The sequence below is a fragment of the Canis lupus genome, chromosome 12 (assembly GCF_048164855.1).
Source record: "Canis lupus baileyi chromosome 12, mCanLup2.hap1, whole genome shotgun sequence".
NCBI classification, from domain to species: Eukaryota; Metazoa; Chordata; class Mammalia; order Carnivora; family Canidae; genus Canis; species Canis lupus.
In genome coordinates, this window is record NC_132849.1 from 49,538,681 (window position 1) to 49,556,691 (window position 18,011).

An 18,011-nucleotide genomic window follows, 5' to 3' on the forward strand; every position below is an offset into this window, starting at 1 on the left:
AGTCTTATAAAACTTTAGGTACAGCTAATCACTCAGTGAAGAAAAGCAGAATTCGTATTTTCAGACTATTCAGTGAAAAGAAATTTTTAAGAGATAGCAAAGGGGCACCTGGCCAGCTCAGAAGAGTGTGCAACTCTTGATCTCGGGATTTTGACTTCGAGCCCCATACTGGGTGTAGAGATAACTAAAAAAAATAAATAAACTTTAAAATAAATAAATAAATAAATACGAGATTAAAACATCACTTACACTAAAGGGGGTGGGAAGGAGTATGGGAAATCAAAAGAAAGCAAAGCATATACAAAACAGGATAACTGGACTCAAACCAAGTATCTCTTCTATCAACATACGTGACTATGTTAGGTCCCTTTAAGAGGTACTTTCAAATTACATTTTTAAAGAGGTCTGCTTATGATTTCAAGAGACATTCTTAAAATGAGAAAAGATTGAAAATAAAAGGACAAATATATCAGGCAGATGATGACAAAGAAGAGATCAAAGTGACAATAATAATACTATTCAAAATGGAACCCAAGGCACACAGCACTGAATGAAAATTTGCATACCAGTATGAGAAAGCAACTTAAATGTGTGCTGTCTCTGGTTTTCTTCCTCTTTCTCAGGTATGTGACATCTATCTAGAAAGGGAGAGGGTCAGCTTTGCTCCTCATGCAGTCAGTACAATGGGACTAACCCTCATTAAAAGCTCTTAGGGAGCCTTTAAACCTATTTTAAAATAAGCATTCATCTTAATTGTAACTTTAACAAAAAATAAAATAAAAAGGATAGTTTCACATTAGTAACTGCCTGCCATTTCCCTGGTGTGCATGATTTACCTGTAAACATCTGTGCTTTTAATCCTTAAATCATAAAAATACATTGTTCAGGTGCACCACACATCATCTGACGTGGTATCTGACATGAGGCCGTCCTGCTGCGTGTTGCTATTGAGAAAGGCAGGTGAGGGAAAGAACAGGTTCTTTTGTAGGACATGGTCTTGTTTCCAGAGACCAGGCTGACTCACACCTGTCTCTGGGCATCAGTGATAACTTCACATCAGACACTGCTTGCTGAATGGAATAGAGGAACCAGGGATTAAATACAATTAATTTGACATTTGTGTTTGGTCTATATATTCTAAGTGTCTGACTCTTCTTTTCAAATGTAGCCAATGCTGCCTACCTTGGAGGCCAAGAAATGATGAAAGTGGTGAAGAGAGACAACGAAACCATAAAGACATATTTATCTAAGGTAATCATTTTGGTGCTGCAAGGAAGTAAGTAGATGGGCAGAAATATTTACTGAGCATGAAGTGCTGGAATTGGTTAGAGTCTATGAGACCTCAAGGGTTTGTGGGTTTCCTATAATGTTCCACTTCTAGTTCAAATAAGGCAGTTCTTGAAAGTTGCATAGGAAGTAAGCAAAGCTGACCATATACTTCAGTAGATACTTAAATATAATTTACCACCTGTTTTTGTAAGGTTTGTTTTTAGAATCAGTGCTTCTCTCTAGGGCCTTATGCTGAGGAGACTCTCAATAATATTTATAGAATGAATGAGGTATATTAAAATGTAAGTAAAACACTGGAGAAGAACTAATATCGCTATGACCTGTTGACTCAGCCTGTCTTTTTTTATTCTCCAGTGCATTAGGGTAGGGATGTTCAGCTGTGACACCAAGACCAGGTTTCTGTACAAGCAGGTGCAGAAAGGCAAAGACTGAAATATTTAGCATTTGGGAGTTACTGCTGCAAACGTCAAAGTCTTACACAAACACAGTTGAAAGCACCAGTCTCTGAAACAGTGAGGATACCATGGTCAAGAATATATCTAAGAACCCTAGAATTGGTGGCTCTGGTACTCCTGTGGCATCATTTGTCTGTCTGTCCATTCCAAATAGGATAGAGCTACGCTGTCTAAATACCATAGTCAGCAGCCAGTATGGTTATTTGCAGCTAATCTGAAAGGAGATGTGCTCTAAGTATAACATACACACTGAGTTTCAGAAACCTAGTACTTAAAAGAGATAAAGTATTTCATTAATATTTGTATATTGATTATATGTTAAAATGATAATATTTTAGACTATTGGGTTAAACAAAATAGACTGTTAAAAGTAATTTCATCCATTCTGTTAAACTTTTTTTAATGTAGTTACTAGAAAATTTTAAATTACATATGTGTCTTTATATTTCTGTAGGGCTGTGCTAATCTAGAACTTTACAGTAAGTGCTGACCTGTGACATCTGCAGGTTATAATGTAATGAGCCCAGCCGAGTGGCCAGCTCTTACAGGGCCCAGGAACCTATAGTCTGCAAATAAAATCTTAGATGTCCGCCCCCTGGGTTTAGAATGTTTTCATAAACTTTGAGACATTTGACTTAAACTTGCTACAGTGTTCATATTTCTAGAACCTCCCAATACAATTATCTTAAAGCAAGAAATATATGTGTATGTGTTCTTTAAAATATATTTTTTCTTAAAAAAAAAAAGGTTTTTTTCCAGAATATTGATCTATAGTAGCTTCACCCAGAGAGGACTTTTGAAAATCTGTATTTGTCTTATGGCCATAGTACTCATCTTTTTCTAAAATAGCATTTGGCTAGAGATTGAAATTTTGAAGCCAGAAGGAAACCCTCACTAGCTGAATGGGGGAATTTGGGGGCCTCAGAAGGACACTTTCTCCAGGGCTTTCAGCTGTTTCCAGTCATTGAAGGATGTAAAAATACAAGAAAAAGAGTATTTTATTTTTCAGCTAAATTATAAGTGAATTTGTTTCAAAAATGCATTTAAGTTCTCAAGGCTAGAAGTTCATAAAAACAACTCAATTCCCAGTTAATAATAAGACTGGCAGATGCTCACTTCCAAAATTCACACTTACAGAATGACTAGACCCATCATGTGTCAAAGCCCATCTTACCACCTGTGGAAGCCAGCTGCTATAAAATACTCATCATCTCTGGATTCTGTTTGTATGTTGTGCTCAGGAAGAGGTCAAAGGAAGGTGCTAACTTATTCCTGTCCTAAGTTAAATCCATATGCAAGTGTAATCATTCCCAGATCGAAGTCTGCTTATGGTAACTGTGTCAGGACTGTAAGTTTACTGAAACTTCTTTAAGAGAAATATGGGGGGATAATAGTAGATGGCAGGCATTTCAAGGTTATTATTAACGCAGTCACAGGAATAAACTTTTCCAACTACAGGGCGTAGTTTTGTTTTGTTTTTTAAGATAGCACAAAAGGTACTGGTGGAATTTGGGAAAGCAAAGCATTGTTTAGTTTAAGGATGCAAAACTACCTTGCCATGAATTGATTATCCTTTGTACTGACTCAGTTTGATCTCTCCATTAGAATAATACAGTTCCGATTCCTAAGTAAAATGAGGTACAGAGAGACAGGAAGTTTATTGCAACTTTTTGTGTCTATAATGAAAAAAGAGGAAACATGCTGTAATTTAATATTGGTGAAAGTCGAATCAATATACGGCCCCATCTGCTTGAGAAAATAAGGAAACTTGAAAGGGCATGTAGTTTTAGGAAGGTAGTGGCCATTGCCTCTTGCCTTCCCAACAATCCTGACAAGTGGTTCAACTTGAAAACCAGTTCCCAAGACTAGACATATCCCTTTTTAGGTACTTTAGTCCAAGGAACTCTATCCCATTTCAGCCCCGAACATTGGCGTTCAAAAACTTCATACCTATCTGCCAGAACTGTCCAGTGTGAAGACTCTGTGAGCCACATACTTTGTTGCAAAAATATTTGAAGGTATCTCAATTATTCAACTAATTTTAAAACAGTTCTGAAAAATGTGTCTTTGTGCCATCCAGTCAGGAAGCCGCAAGAAAGTCTAAAAATAGTCTCTCTACTACATCATGGGGATGGCTTTCAGATTCTTTCTCATCTGCTAGAAAACTATCACACCATAAACTGCAGGCTTTGGTTCTACATTCAGATTTTCTGCCACTGAATTTCCATTGTCCACATGAAGAGAACTTCTTGAGGAAAATGGACTTTTTAACTCTGAAAAATCTACTGGACTAATTGCCTATTGCCTGCCTGCCTTCCTTCCCTCCCAGGTCTGCAGACTTTATATACAGTATCAGGCAGTTGTGTTTATTAGCAGTGCTTCAGTACTACATAAAGTTATTTTCCTTTCTTGGAGCAAATATACCAGCCTCCTATTTGCTTCCGAATGAGTATACTATGGCCTGTGGCATCAAAGATTGTGTTCTATCTTTACCTGACTGAAGCCACCTATCCTTTAAAACTTGGCTCCAATGTCATCTCCAGGAGGCGTTCCTCAGCCCCTGGTTTTGGTTAGATGTTCCTCCCCCAGCCCTTCCCCTGTGTAGTTATAATATTGCATTTTCCACACAGTGTTTAAGTGGTCAGTTTTCCCCTCCTGTGTACCTTCAGGTCAGGAATTATGTTTTTCTCATCTCGGTATCTCTAAAGACTCAGCACAATGTATGATACCTGCTGAGTTAATAAATAAATGTGTACTAGATGGATAGATGGATGGGGAAGCCATTTGGGCATAGATTCTAAGACTTTTTTGTGCCACGGGTCTCTTTGGCCCTACTCAAAATAATGGTTTTAAGTACATAAAATAAATACATGAAATTACTACAAAAAAGCAATTATATCGAAATAGAGTTATCACAATAACTTAAAAACAAATTTGTGATAGTTCGTACACCTTTATTAACACATTAAATAATGAGATATAAAAATAGCAGTCAGAATTAATAAGTTTATAGTAATGAGCATAAATAATAATGAGCATAAATAACTTTTTAGTTATCTTCAACAAATTTCCTGTGATTTGAAAACTTCAATAATTTTATAGGTGACAAAATGTAGATGTCACTCATACTACTATTGTTTGTTGCCTGTATTCATAATTGAAGGAAATACTAAATTGTAGTTAGAGGTTAGCAAAAAATGTCATCTTTTTCCCAAGCAAGTTTACGTTACCCTTCCCCCACTGTCACCACATCTGCATGAACCCATGTGGACCCATAGATTCCCCCCCGGCCAGTGAGGAAGCCCTGCTTTAGAGACACTAGAAGTGGTTAGGCAGCATGGTATCGTGGCTTGGGTGCTGGCTGGTCTGAGAACAAGAAGCCATGAAATGCCACCCTAAAAAGATGAGGTTAGTTTGAGCTGTTGTTGAGCTATTGAAGGCTTAAGCAAAAGAGTAATGACCAGAGTGATAGCCAAAATGTTTGACAACCTTTTGGCATAGCCAGTTACCCATCAGAACATGTGCCATCAATGAACAGCTAGACAGTTGAGAGCTACCAGTTCATATCAGTCAGCCCTAGGAATGTGGCTGGATTAACAAATGATAGGGATTATTGGGTGGGAGGATGTATGGAAAATATTGGAGAAGGATGAAATTTGAGGTAGGGAGACCATTCAGGAGGTTTTTACAAGGACTGAGGCAGTGGGGTGGGGGCAGAGAGGAGGTAGGATAGGGAAGATTTAGGAAGTAGAGTCAGAAACACTTGTACTAACAGGACAGGAGAGAATGAGGAAGGAAGAGTCTCGGATTATTTCTCTGTATTTAGATTGGTAACAAGATAGGGAACGTGGGGAGAGAAGTACTAGCAAGCTGTGGGAGGTAGTTCAGAAACTAGTTCATCTGGGTCCTTTGAGATACCTATGGGACACTCAAGTGGACACATGTCCGGCAGGCAGCTGGACCTATGGGTGTGAAGCTTAGAATGGTAGTCTGGGCTGAACTTTGATTTGGAAATAATAGAGATAGATTTGAAGCCATGAGCCTGGATAACAGTAACAAAAGGAAGTAGTATATGGAGAGAAGACATCTAAAGATGGATCCTTGGGAGCACAGCTTAAAAGGTTGGGAAGAAGCAAAGGAGGTAATAAATAAGACAGGAATGGAGGGAGAGGGGTGGGAATGAGGACCACAATAAAACAAGCCCAAGTAAGGGAATCAACTGTTCATTTTCGCCACCCCCATCCCAATTCTTTTGGGAACCCCTGGGGCATGTTCTGCTTTATGAGGCACCTGGTGTGTCTGAGGCAAATAGGTCAGCATTCGCTTGTTCTGTCATTGTTCTAAACTATAAGGAAATGTATGTCCCATTCACAGAAAAGTGAATTTGTGTTTGGTTTAGAAACTTGAAGTTTTCATTTGAAACTCACTTAGGAGGGAAACTCTAAACTGCCGTGACCATCTCTGGCCTAGGCGTATGGAAACAGCTGGTGTGTGCTACTGCCAGACCGACGGTGAGCATCGCTATCAGCCAGTGAGGGGTCTAAAGTTTTCCCAGCGAGAACCTGTGAGGTGCAAGCTTCGTGACAAAGGCGGGCAGCCGCGAAGGGGCCGCCGGCAGAGTCATGTTGCCCCTGCCCCCAGAGGGCCAGGCCAGGTGACAGTGTGTTTTGGGAAGGGGGCAAAGTGTCCTCAGGAACAGGAACCCCTCTGCTGTGGCCCTTTCCCCATCCTGCTTAGCCCACCCGAGCCCAGAGGTGCATGTTGCCTGTGGGAGCAAACCTTGTGCAGTCGTTGGCAGGTTCGGGCATGCAAATCCTTCGGACATGCACACGTCCTGCCCAGCGGAGCATAGGAAGTGCTGCCTGGCCCGGCTGACCAGGACTGCCTTCCGCCACGCCTCGGTCCGAAACTGATCGTGTTAGTTCTGCCTGTTTAATTTGAAACCTGTTCAGAATGTCATAATCATCCTGGAAGTGCGTAGGTTTGTTTTCATCTCAACCGTTTTGACCTTGAGAGCTTTATCTTAGGCACTTGTGTTAGCATACCCTGAGTTCTCAGGTGGAGCAAGATTGAAAGGAGCCGGTGCGTACTGGGGAGCAGACTTCTGAGTCGCAGCCTGGGGTTCAAACCCCAGCTCCACTGCTTGCTTACTTATGGAACCATGATTAAGTTACGTGACCGCACTGAGCCTCCTTTTTTCATCAATAAGATGGTTTAATAGTAGTATCTAGTATCACACATTTGTTCCAAAAATATAATGCTGTAATTCATACAAAGGCCTTCCAAGAGTATCTGGCATGTACTAATAAGCATTCAATAGGAGTTTATTATTATTATAAAGTTTGTTATATCCTAGATATGCCTCTGAGTGCTTTAAAAAGACTATTTGCTTAACTTCTTCCCCCACACACTCCTTCCCAGATATTTCATTCTGCAGTGAAAGATTTTGCAGATACTAAGTAGATACCCTAGAGACCCTAGAATGCCCCAACCCCATCCTAGATCACAGCCACTGCTCCCCTTGAGATGCCTAAAGGAGAAGTTGTGCAGGAAGGAACAGTGGCAAAAGAAGGCACAGGAGTACTTCATTTTTGCCGGAACTTAGGACAGTACCCTCATGCAAAGAATCCAGATGAGCTGGACTTGGCCACTGTTTCTCTGAGTTAAACAAGACCGTCCAGCACATCTGCCAATCTCCTGAGGCATATGACCACAGAGAAACAGAAACACAAGAGGATGCATTTGTTCCCAATGCCTCATACTCTGCAACCTCACCAGAAGAAAATTGATGCCTCAGGTCAGCCTCTCACTCTAGTCCCAGGCAAGAAAGAGACAAAGCTAGTCAGTAGCTGGTCCAGTGCCCTCCATTTGGGAGTGAGTGTGTTCTGGCTCTTTATACTCGAGTCACACAGAAAGGACTGAGCCTCACTTTATGAGTCTGATGGGCAGCCACTGGTTAGGGGTCCAGCCAGTAACCTACTGGCCTTCCGCTGCCTCCTCCTCCTCCTCATCATCATCATCATCATCCTCATCCTCATCCTCATCCTCATCCTCCTCCTTTGGTGCCTTGATGCCCACAGCTCCCTGAAGTGCCTGCAGAAGGAAGAGGGCTCAGTGGTCATAAAGGATTGTGTTGTCACCTCCATCCTCAGCCACATTTCTTCATCTTTGGGGATTTTAATTCTCGTGTTCTCAAGGAGGGTAATTGAGCCAATTCTGGATAAAAGGAAGAAAGGAAACAAAGTAAATTAGAAAATGAATATCCTAAACTGTCTCCCTTTCTTTAGCAATTCTTCAAGTTCCTAAAAATGCTTGTTCAGAAGGACTGCAGTGAAATTGTAAAGCTTTGTGACTGCCATCCCTCTGTTCCCAAGAGGCATATGATTTTTAAATAATTGAAAAGAAGAAGCTTATGTTACAGAATAGGCCTCCTCTGAAGTGCGTCATCTGACGGGGAGTGGGGAGGGGGTGGGAGCTGCAGCCTGCCCTGGGTTCTCTGCAAGGGTAGAATGCAATGGAGGGAAAAAAGCCTGGGAAAGCTGGGCAGGGTAGGGGGATGATGAAAACACAGAAATAAAGGCAGAACAGGGAGATCTAGCTGGTACCTAGATGTGCGGGTACTAATTTGACCCCTTGGTAGGCAAATGGCTGCTTTGTGTCTGATATTTGGCTTCTTTGATCACAAACAACAAAAATAAAAACTAAACCCAAACCTGACAGGTGACAGTTATTCTGGAGAAGGAAAGGAAGAGTGGAGAAAGCAGGATTGACATAATTTTTCTGACTTCTCAAAGCACGAAGGAGAAAATAGGTCTCCTCCCTGAGCATCTACACCACTGCCCTGTAGTTGCTCTCACAATGCAGGAGTTTTCCCTGCCATGCCATGTGACGGCTTAGGCCACTCTTTCTAAAGAAATCAGCTTGTAAACTTACTGGGAAACCTGTTCAGTCAGCACCTAGGGAGCCACAACTCTTTATGGAACACTAACAGAGGAGTCCCTGTGCAGCCCAGGAAGGCAGGGGGCCTTATCTCTGCTGCCGTGAGGGCCCAGAGGCTCTGCCTGTGAGCCCTACCAGGTGGGAAGTGGCAGTCTCTGAATGCTGGTGCCGTCCTTCATTTTGGATGATGCTGGACCAGGAGTACCCAGATGGCACTGCAGTGTAGGCACCAGATCTCATTCGTAATTAAAAGTGGGTGAGAGTCACCTCCGTGAGCCAAGTGTGAGTAGTGGCTTGAAGATGGGCTGTGCTTCACTGTTTCTTTGGATGGTGACTGACCCTGGATCTTCCAACCAATGTCCTTCCCCATGATCTTTTCAGGGGAACATGGCATGTGTGTGTGTGCATGTGTGTGTAGAGTGTGTGCACTATATGATAATATATAATGTATATAATAAAATGCTTTGCTTTAGGCTTAAAGAAAGTGTATAGAGATGCCTGGGTGGCTCAGTCAGTTAAAACAACTGACTCTTGATTTCAGCTCAGGTCATGATCTCAAGGTCATAGGATCAAGCCCCATGTTGGGTTCCGTACTTGGCAGAGTCTGTTTGAGATTCTCTCTCTCTCCCTCTACACCTCCGACCCCCCCCCAAAAAAAAATAAGTCTTTTTTTTTAAGTGTATAATACTTATATATTTTCTGAGCCTGACTTGTATCAAAAAGCAGCTTATCAGAAGAAAATATATTTTCAGAAATCAATTTAAGGCCATGTGGCTGCTTTTTCCTCTGACTTGAGCACAACCCCCACTTTAGGGAAGAATCTAGACAAATTTTTGCCCCCATAAGAGATGCCTTTGTCCTCATTGTCATCACCAGTGTAATAGCACCTGCCCTTTAGAGTGCTTACTGTATGTCAAGTACTTGATATGCTTGTTTTCTAATCCTTACCACCCCACAGGGTATCTGTTCTGTCCCCACTTTACAGATAAGGAGACAGAGAGCCTAAGAAACTGGTCCAAGGTAACATTGCTAATAGATGGAAGAACCAAGATTCCAGCCTAGGCAGGTATGGCTCAGGGCTCAAGCTCTCAACACTGTGCCCGCTGCACTGTGCTCTCCCCCTGTAACTGAATAATGAGCTTGAGCAGCTTCACAGATGATTTTACCATAATAGAATACAAAGGCTTTATGAGAAGTGCTTTCACTCTGAGCATAATGGCCCTGAAATACCATCTACCCTTTTGCTCGGGTTTACATTATATCATGAAACAGATTGCCCAAGGACCACTTGAAGAGAGGAAGTTCAATTTGTTTAACTTCCAAGGACAACTGGTTTATACCAAACTTGGCTACATGGTGAATTATATTCTAAGGAGCTTCTAAAATTGAGCTTATCCATAAAGTTAACAAAATGAATAAATGAACAAATACATAAATAAAATTAATAAATTTAAAAGAAAAATAAACAACATTCTAAGACTATGAAAAACTTCCTTTTATTAGACCTGTGTCTCCTATAATGCCTATAGTCCTATTGGATTGTTGAATAGAGAGAAGAAATACAAACAGATTTTTTTTCCAGTTTTATTGAGATATAATTCACACAAAACATTGTACTAGCCTAAAGTTTATAACCTAATGAATATGATATATGTATATAGTGCAAAATGATTACCATAGTAAGTTCAGCTATAAATTTAAATTTCTTGCGACGAAAGCTTTTAAGGTCTACTGTCTCAGCATATTTTAAGTGTACGGCACAATACCGTTAACCACAGTTACTATGCTGTACATTAGAGACCAAGGGTATATTCATCTTATAACTGGAATTTTGTACCTTTTGACCACCTTTACCCAGTCCCTTCACCGCTCCATTCCCCATCTCTGGCAACTACCAATCTAATCTGTTCTCTCTTTCTAGGAGTTCTTTTTTTTTTTTTTTTTAATTCCACATATAAGTAAAACTATGCTGTATTTGTCTTTCTCTGACTTATTTCACTTAGCATAATGCCTTCAAGGTCCATCCATATTGTCACAAACAGCAGACTTTCCTTCCATTTTTATGACTGAATAGTATTACTGCGTGTGTGTGTGTGTGTGTGTGTGTGTGTGTGTGTGTATACCACCAGATAGGGATTTTTGTGGTTTCCTTCATGTTTAATATTTTAGGATCTACCATGGAGAGTGACTTTTGTTATTTATTAGCTAAATCAAATATATAAACTTAGGTCATAATATGGTTTCTAGCATTGCTTTTCTTAAACTAAATCCTCTGCTGGTAATGCATAAAAGCCAACAACTCCAAATTGACTCCTGCAGGCAGGATTCAGGTTTCCCCACTTTGGGCTCCTGTAGCAGCATCTCTCTGCCTGTTGTGTTTCAGGGCCAGCTTGTATATGCCTGTTCTTCCCTAGTCTGGCAGCTTCTCCAGGGCAAGCTGTGTTTTACTCGCTTGTGAATTTTAACTACTTAGCCAGTGCCAGATGGAAAATCGGGTTAGAGTCATTTTTGGTGGGACTGCTTTGAATCTGTGAGTTTCAGCAGCAGAAAGTGAGAGGGAAAAAACCACCCACATGAGAAAAGACAAATGTGGTTCCTGTGTGGTGGCAAACTGCAACAATTTGCAGGGACATATCTCCATAGGGGGACACTGAAAAGTCAAAGGAAAATACGTCTGTGAGCACAGAGATTACAGTAACCATAATGCCACCTTACCGCAGAAAACACACAAGGAAAAGCAAAAAGCAATCCCGAGAAGTCAAAGTGTACACAAACTGAGAAAATTAAATTTTGTGCTTAATAGAGAAATGGATTACTTAACATGACAGCAATCTGGAAACACAGAATAATTTCCATTCAATAATGTGTACTTTTTATCAACTCTCACGCGTATCAAAGCGAGTGCCAAGAAGAAAGAAACTACAGGAAATAATTTATCTCCTCACAGACCTTTGGCTTTAAACATTCCGCTGATAGCCTGAGATTCTCAGGTCACAATTCCAGTAATTTCCCATCAGTTATCCCTCCTGTGACACGCAGCACCCCAGAACTACATAGACTTTGAGGAAGGCCGTAAGTGCAGGTGGTTGGGTGCACTCCTGCCCTTGATGGTCACACTCAGTTTTCATAGCCAGTCTAAGACCCTCTCCCCCCACCACCCAGTCTGTAGCTTTTGTGTTTTCCTAACATGGGTCAGTTCATTGTTAATTGTAAACAGTAGTAAAAGGAACTGATTAGGAATGTTGCCCTGGGATATATAACCCAGCTTTACAACTCACTAATTGTTTGAACTTAAGCAACTTACTAAGCCTCAGTTTCCTCTTCTATAAAATAGGGATAAAATACCTTCCCAGAGTATTGTTGTGAGGACTCTGTGAGAGTATAGAGCCTAGCACATTCTTCTCAGTTTTTATCAGTTCGTCATGTGTTCTGATGGTAATTTGTTTTGACAAATCGACACATAGTAGTATACACTCTTAACTATCATGCTTTGGTGTCCAGTTACTTCTTTCTACTTCACTTGCCTTCCCCCACCCCCCACTAGTACCTCTACACACCCCATACTTTTTCAGTTTCCTGTTTAGGGTTACAGATGCAGAGTCTTCTGTTCAGATCTATTGCCTGTGACTTATAATCTATAGGGACAGGAAGTATCTTGACCCATGTACGTAAAGGCATTAGAATAACCACGTGTTTTACTTGTAAGCCAAGATTTTCATAGAGGGCCCTTCAGTGAATATAGTCTGAAGAAGAATCTAAAAAACAAAAGAAGGGGCAGCCCCGGTGGCGCAGCGGTTTAGCGCCGCCTGCAGCTCAGGGTGTGATCCTGGAGACCCGGGATCGAGTCCCACGTCGGGCTCCCTGCTTGGAGCCTGCTTCTCCCTCTGCCTGTGTCTCTGCCTCTCTCTCTGTGTGTGTCTCTCATGAATAAATAAATAAAATCTTTAAACAAAAAAAAAGACACAAAACATAAAGACCTTACCCCACTATCACTTAGAGATTGAACAAAATCTAGCCCGCTCTAAATGGTTACTGGTCATGGAGGATTGAGAAAGTTAGATAAACATATGGGAAATCTGGAATCATCACTATCACGCCATCTTGAACACTTTGTTGTTGTCCTAGTACATGCCTTGGGTAGTAGTGCTCACGACTACTTGGACACGACTTGTCTCTTGATACCCTCTAACCTATGTGTATTATTCCTGCTCAACTGTCTGACAGTTTTATGCATGAGGGAAGGGTTGGTGGTTCCCCAGTGCTGAGGCTCAATAAGCGGGAGTGTTCAGTGGAGACATTTCAAGGAGTGATTGCCTCACTGAAAAGTAAATGCTGGGTTCTCCATAGAAATAGTTCTTGAAATGTGAGGCAGGAAGCAGCAGGTGCATACAGTCTCCTCATCAAAGAGACTCCTAGGGATGGTTTTCTGCCTTGCTCTCCCTCTAGCTTACTTTTTTTGTGGTAGGGCTTTTGACAAGACTTCAGCACCAGCTTGGGCTGGTGTGAGGGCTTCCAGGGTGCCTTTCTCAGTGTTTAGGAATCTTCAGGCAAGAGAATGCACTTGGAGCAGAGAAACACCCCGATGGACACAAGGCCAAGTCAGCATTTCTGGATTTCCCAGCACTGTTTCATACTCTGAGGAAGTGCAGAAACCCCTGGACATGATGACTGTACCATACATTATTTTCTGGGTATAACTTAAAAGATTCTTGTGGGTAAGGGTAGGGCATGGTTTAGAGAGAACCTGAAGTTATTAGCCCTATTGGTAGGTAATGAATGCCTGCAAGTAGCTTGTCCTCCCAGCAATACCTCAAAGGGAAGCTGTGGCAGGGTGTTGCTGGCCAGAGTAGTCACCCACTGGCCATAACACTGCAGTGTGCCAGACCTGTAGAGACTGACACCTGAAGGAACAAACCAGACCACTGCCAGGCTCTCTGTTCTCCAGCAACAGAAAGAACTTCATACTCTGCTAGGAGCCATGGCAAAATGAATTTCAGTTTTAGGGGCTTTGGAGTGTCCAGAAATGGTTGTAGTGAGACAAAAACCAAACAAAACAAAAAAAAAAAAAAAACAGAAGAATGAGAAGAATAAGTGAGCAGCCTGTGAGCCAGAGATCCTTTGCAGTATTCAAAACTAAAACCCCAGGTGACAACCAGAAAAATCTCTACAAAGTTATTCAGAGTCAGTCTGCAACTCAAGGTTTAGCTGTTAATAATTGACTCTCTGGAGTACTACATCACATATTTTCCTCTTTAAAGTATTGCTTTAACTATCCCTTTAATTACAGGTTAAATCATAAGGTTCTTGTAATAAAGACCAGTGTTTTTATAAGCGCAATCTCTTTTGTCCAGCTAATGGATTTAATGGCCATTAGAGCAGAATCACCCAGTGGGCAATAGCACATGTGTTCCATCTTGTCTTCCCATCACACTTTGGCCCCCCCAGTCTCTCATTGCCATTGTAGCAGGAGTAAGTGTCCTACCATGGAGACATGGCCATGTCACTTCATTGCATGGAGTCTTTCGTTAGCTCCTGTGGACTTCAGGTTTCCACCCCCCTCCCCTATTGCTGGGAGGAAGCAGAGCATTCCTGTGAAACCTTTTATAAGCTGAAATGGCATAAAGCAAGGAAGCATTTACCTTTAATGTATCTGGTGAAAAGTTTTTGAGTGTATCCAGACCAAAAAAAAAAAAAAAAAAAAAGAACTTCTCTTAGGCTTTTCTGATGCCTTAGGACACATCTTGCTAGTGGGTGCACACAGTAAATCGAGGTAAAGCACAGATGCTTGCAGACACTGCTCAGAGCTCTGGTGGCTTGATGCGTAATGTAGTTCCAGGGGGAGGTGCTCGGGGAAGCCACCCTCACCGCTCCAGGGGCATGCAGCCTCTATACGTGCCCACTGCCACACACACACTGAATTCTACTTTCCCTTTTAGCCTTTATTCATAAAAGCAAAAATCCTCTTTGGATTTCTTTCAGGAGGCAAAAACAGGTACTAACATAGGTGTTTCCATAAAAGCAAAGCAGTATAACACAGAGTTTGGGAAAGCAGGGGATACCTCTGTGTGTGTGTGTGTGTGTGTGTGTGTGTGTGTGTGTGTGTCATGGGCAGGTCTAGATCAGTATCTGGTAAGGGTGTCAGTAATGTCTTCAGGGATTGTGTCTCCATACAGCTGCTTGCTATCACCTGAAGTATAATTATATCACCTGCCACTGAATCAACATACTGTCCTGCTGCACAGAGCCTATTCATAGAAATGTTATAGACACTCTCAGGGTTCTGGTGACTTTTCTTCTACATTGAGAAGCCTATCTGATTCATCTTTGGGTGCATTCACCTACCATGTGGCTGCATGAAAACGGTGAAGTATGTAATAAATAGGTCACTGATCACCCAGTGATTATGTCCCAGTAACTCGTCCTTGTCCTCACCAGCCGTCTCTCCACTCCTGCCCATCCCAGCCACAGTGTACACAACTGGCTGGCACATCCTTTTAGTGAATCATGGGTGACCGCTCATACAAGACTCTCCCTCTTGATATGGGGATAGGTTTCTTCTGATCAGGTGCCTCTTAATTCACTCCTACGAATTCGCACCATGAAGGTCGCTGCCTTGAGAGAGCCATGCTCTGGAGGGAGCCCTGGGACTAGCGTACAGGGCCAGGGACGGGTGCTGTTTTCCAAGCCTTGCAGATTGCTGGTGTCATGTTTGTGTTGGAAGAAGAAAATGTTTTCTAATAAAACGTTTTTTTCTGGTCTTTTAGCTTACATTTTACTATGGTACTACAGATGCTTGGTGTCCAAAAGAATACTATGAAGACATAAAAAAGGATTTTCCAGAAGGAGATATTCGGCTCTGTGAGAAGAAAATACCTCATGCATTCATCCTCCATTTTCCCCAGGAAATGGCTGACATGGTAGCTGACTGGCTAAAGGATGATCTGTCTAAAATATAAGTACTGACCCATGGAAACATCACTGACAGCTAGTACATAGCAGCAGTGGCTGTGCCATCTCTTAGTAGTTAGTATACTTGGTAGGTAAGTGTTCAGTGTGAATGTTTGATATTAGAAGAAGGAAAAAAAAGAACCTTTTGGCTTACTATCAGCTCCTAGCTAGCCCCCCATACTACAGGCTGAAGTAAACACAGTTGATGAAATACACCATAGGTTTAACAGCACATTTTCCAAGACTCAGGGAACACAGAGATCAGTGATCTAAACAAGACCCTTCATGTTTGCATGAGATTACCCCAGTGGCACCATGCAGTTGATTGTAGTAGGCAGGATCCTTGCAGACAAAAGTCTAAATTTAGTTGATTTTAATACAGTTACCATGTAGAATAGGCTCTCCTAGAGGAAATCATGAAATACCTACTAGAAAATGTAAAGGGCATCAGTAAAGTGTAGAGTCAGATATGTAAGTGGACGAGGTCTTGAGGATGCACATTCCAGGAGCAGGAAGTGGTGAGTAGTGGATCTTGGTAGAGGACCTGGACAGAAGCTAAAGATCAGCCCAGACTAACTTTGTAGAGATCTTGGCTGAGGTCCTCAGTATCACACTGGATACCAGGACAGCCTGCATCACCCCCCACTCCCCCCACGATACTACCTTGCAGCATGTCACAAACCACCAAGCAGTGCCAGCATCAAGGGGAGGCAGTGCTTGTCTGCATCTCTAAGATGCAGCTTCTAAGAAGCTTCCCTGAGGAGTGAGACTTCCTGATCTTCCTGCATTAGTTGGACACTGAAGTTCACCAGACATAACTTTGGTGAAGGAACCCGATGAGAGCTGTTGAAGGATCCTGACTGCACCTCTTGCCACAAGACAGCCGGCAAGCTCTGTGCTGAGCTCTAGCCTGCCAGGTTGGGAGGCCCTGGGTGTCCCAAAGCCAGCCTGTACCTCCTCATAAGAGTTGCCCCTTCTGTGATTTTTCCAATAAAACTATATTGAGGACCAGCTATGAGCCAAATACTGTGCTAGGCATTGAGGATAAAGTTCTTGGCTATGTCATGATTCTTTTCTTAGGAAAATCTTCCAGTAAGTAACTTTCGGGAGGGCATCTTTCAGTTGCTGAATAGAGAATTGCTATAAATGAGTTCTACATTTCTGCCCCGGCTTTGTTAGTTGGAAAGAAATTGTTTTACTAATGAACCAAAAGAAGCCATAATGAATCATGTGAATTCACCTTCTCTGGATGCCTTGAGGTCCAGTAGAGAAGCTTGTTGTCCAGTCTCGAGTAGGCTCACTATATTTCTGCCTTCCCTAAAATGACTCAATCCTGGGACCCTAGGAGCCAATAAGTCCCACTGACAGCAGTGATAGTTGACGACTAATCAGAACATTCAGTTTTCTCCTAGAGGAGACCCCCCTCATGGTGTTATCATTCCTTAAGAACAATAGAATATTGTCCTTCCTTCCAAAGCCCTAAAGCCCCCAATGAAGGATTCAGTTCTGATATGCTGCCAACCCAGTGGTGAGCATAGAACAAGTTGCTGTCCTGGCATGGCTTCTGCATCTGAGCAAATGACTTCTCAGAAGGGAAGAGCCAAGCCCCAGGCAAGGAGTGCTCTTGGCCCTGGAGAGAAGCCAGGAGACACACAGACCATTGGCACAGGGCTGCACACGAAATCCTGATTGCCCTCTGTGAGGGGAGGACTTCTGGAAGTCTGATGTTAGAAGCTTAGGATTCATGGCTCTGCAGTGCCTTGCATATAGGAGATGCTCAGTAGTACTAACTTGACACATTTGAGCAAATCCTGGGTGAATCACACCTACTAGAATAATAATATCCCCTAGCTTTACTTTCAGCATTATTTTATATTACTATGTATTTCAGAATTCTACATGTATGACATTGTGTCTTAACTTTGGTTTTTCAGAGCTTAAAAAAAAATGATAAAAAGTAAAATGATAAAGTAAAAGATGCTGGCTCGTTTTCTGTTTATCATCTGATGGCCAAATGAATTTTCAAAATAAATGTTTTACCAGCATTTACAACTGCCTGGCCTTATTTCTCTGTTTGGGGAGGAGGGTATAATCTGAGAAAGTCAAAGTCTCTCTCTTAAATTGAAAAGCCATTTTTCTCAGTACTTCTTTTAGAGAAGGAAGAATCCGACTTTAGGAGATTAAAGTTCATTTTATTTCATTAGGAATTAAACCAAAGGGCAGCCCCGGTGGTGCAGCAGTTTGGTGCCGCCTGCAGCCTGGGGTGTGATCCTGGAGACCCAGGATCGAGTACCACATCGGGCTCCCTGCATGGAGCCTGCTTCTCCCTCTGTCTGTGTCTCTGCCTCTCTCTCTGTGTTTATGAATAAATAAAATCTT

General features: G+C 42.0%; 1 protein-coding gene across 8 annotated transcripts in view; it reads left to right on the forward strand.

Moving 5' to 3' along the window:
- LDAH (lipid droplet associated hydrolase) overlaps window positions 1-17,684 on the forward strand; it is a 104,903-nt gene extending 87,219 nt beyond the window's left edge. For 7 of the 8 annotated variants that reach the window (XR_012004674.1, XR_012004675.1, XM_072770947.1 and 4 more), the window contains 2 exons: window positions 1,169-1,251; window positions 15,449-17,684. Coding sequence is in view for 5 of the 8 variants with exons in the window: in XM_072770947.1 (XP_072627048.1) it covers window positions 1,169-1,251; window positions 15,449-15,640 (275 nt within the window). In the remaining 3 variants the exon portion in view is untranslated. The remainder of the gene's footprint in view (window positions 1-1,168; window positions 1,252-15,448) is intronic. The other variant, XR_012004673.1, reaches the window with a different exon arrangement.
- Window positions 17,685-18,011: the final 327 nt, after the last annotated feature.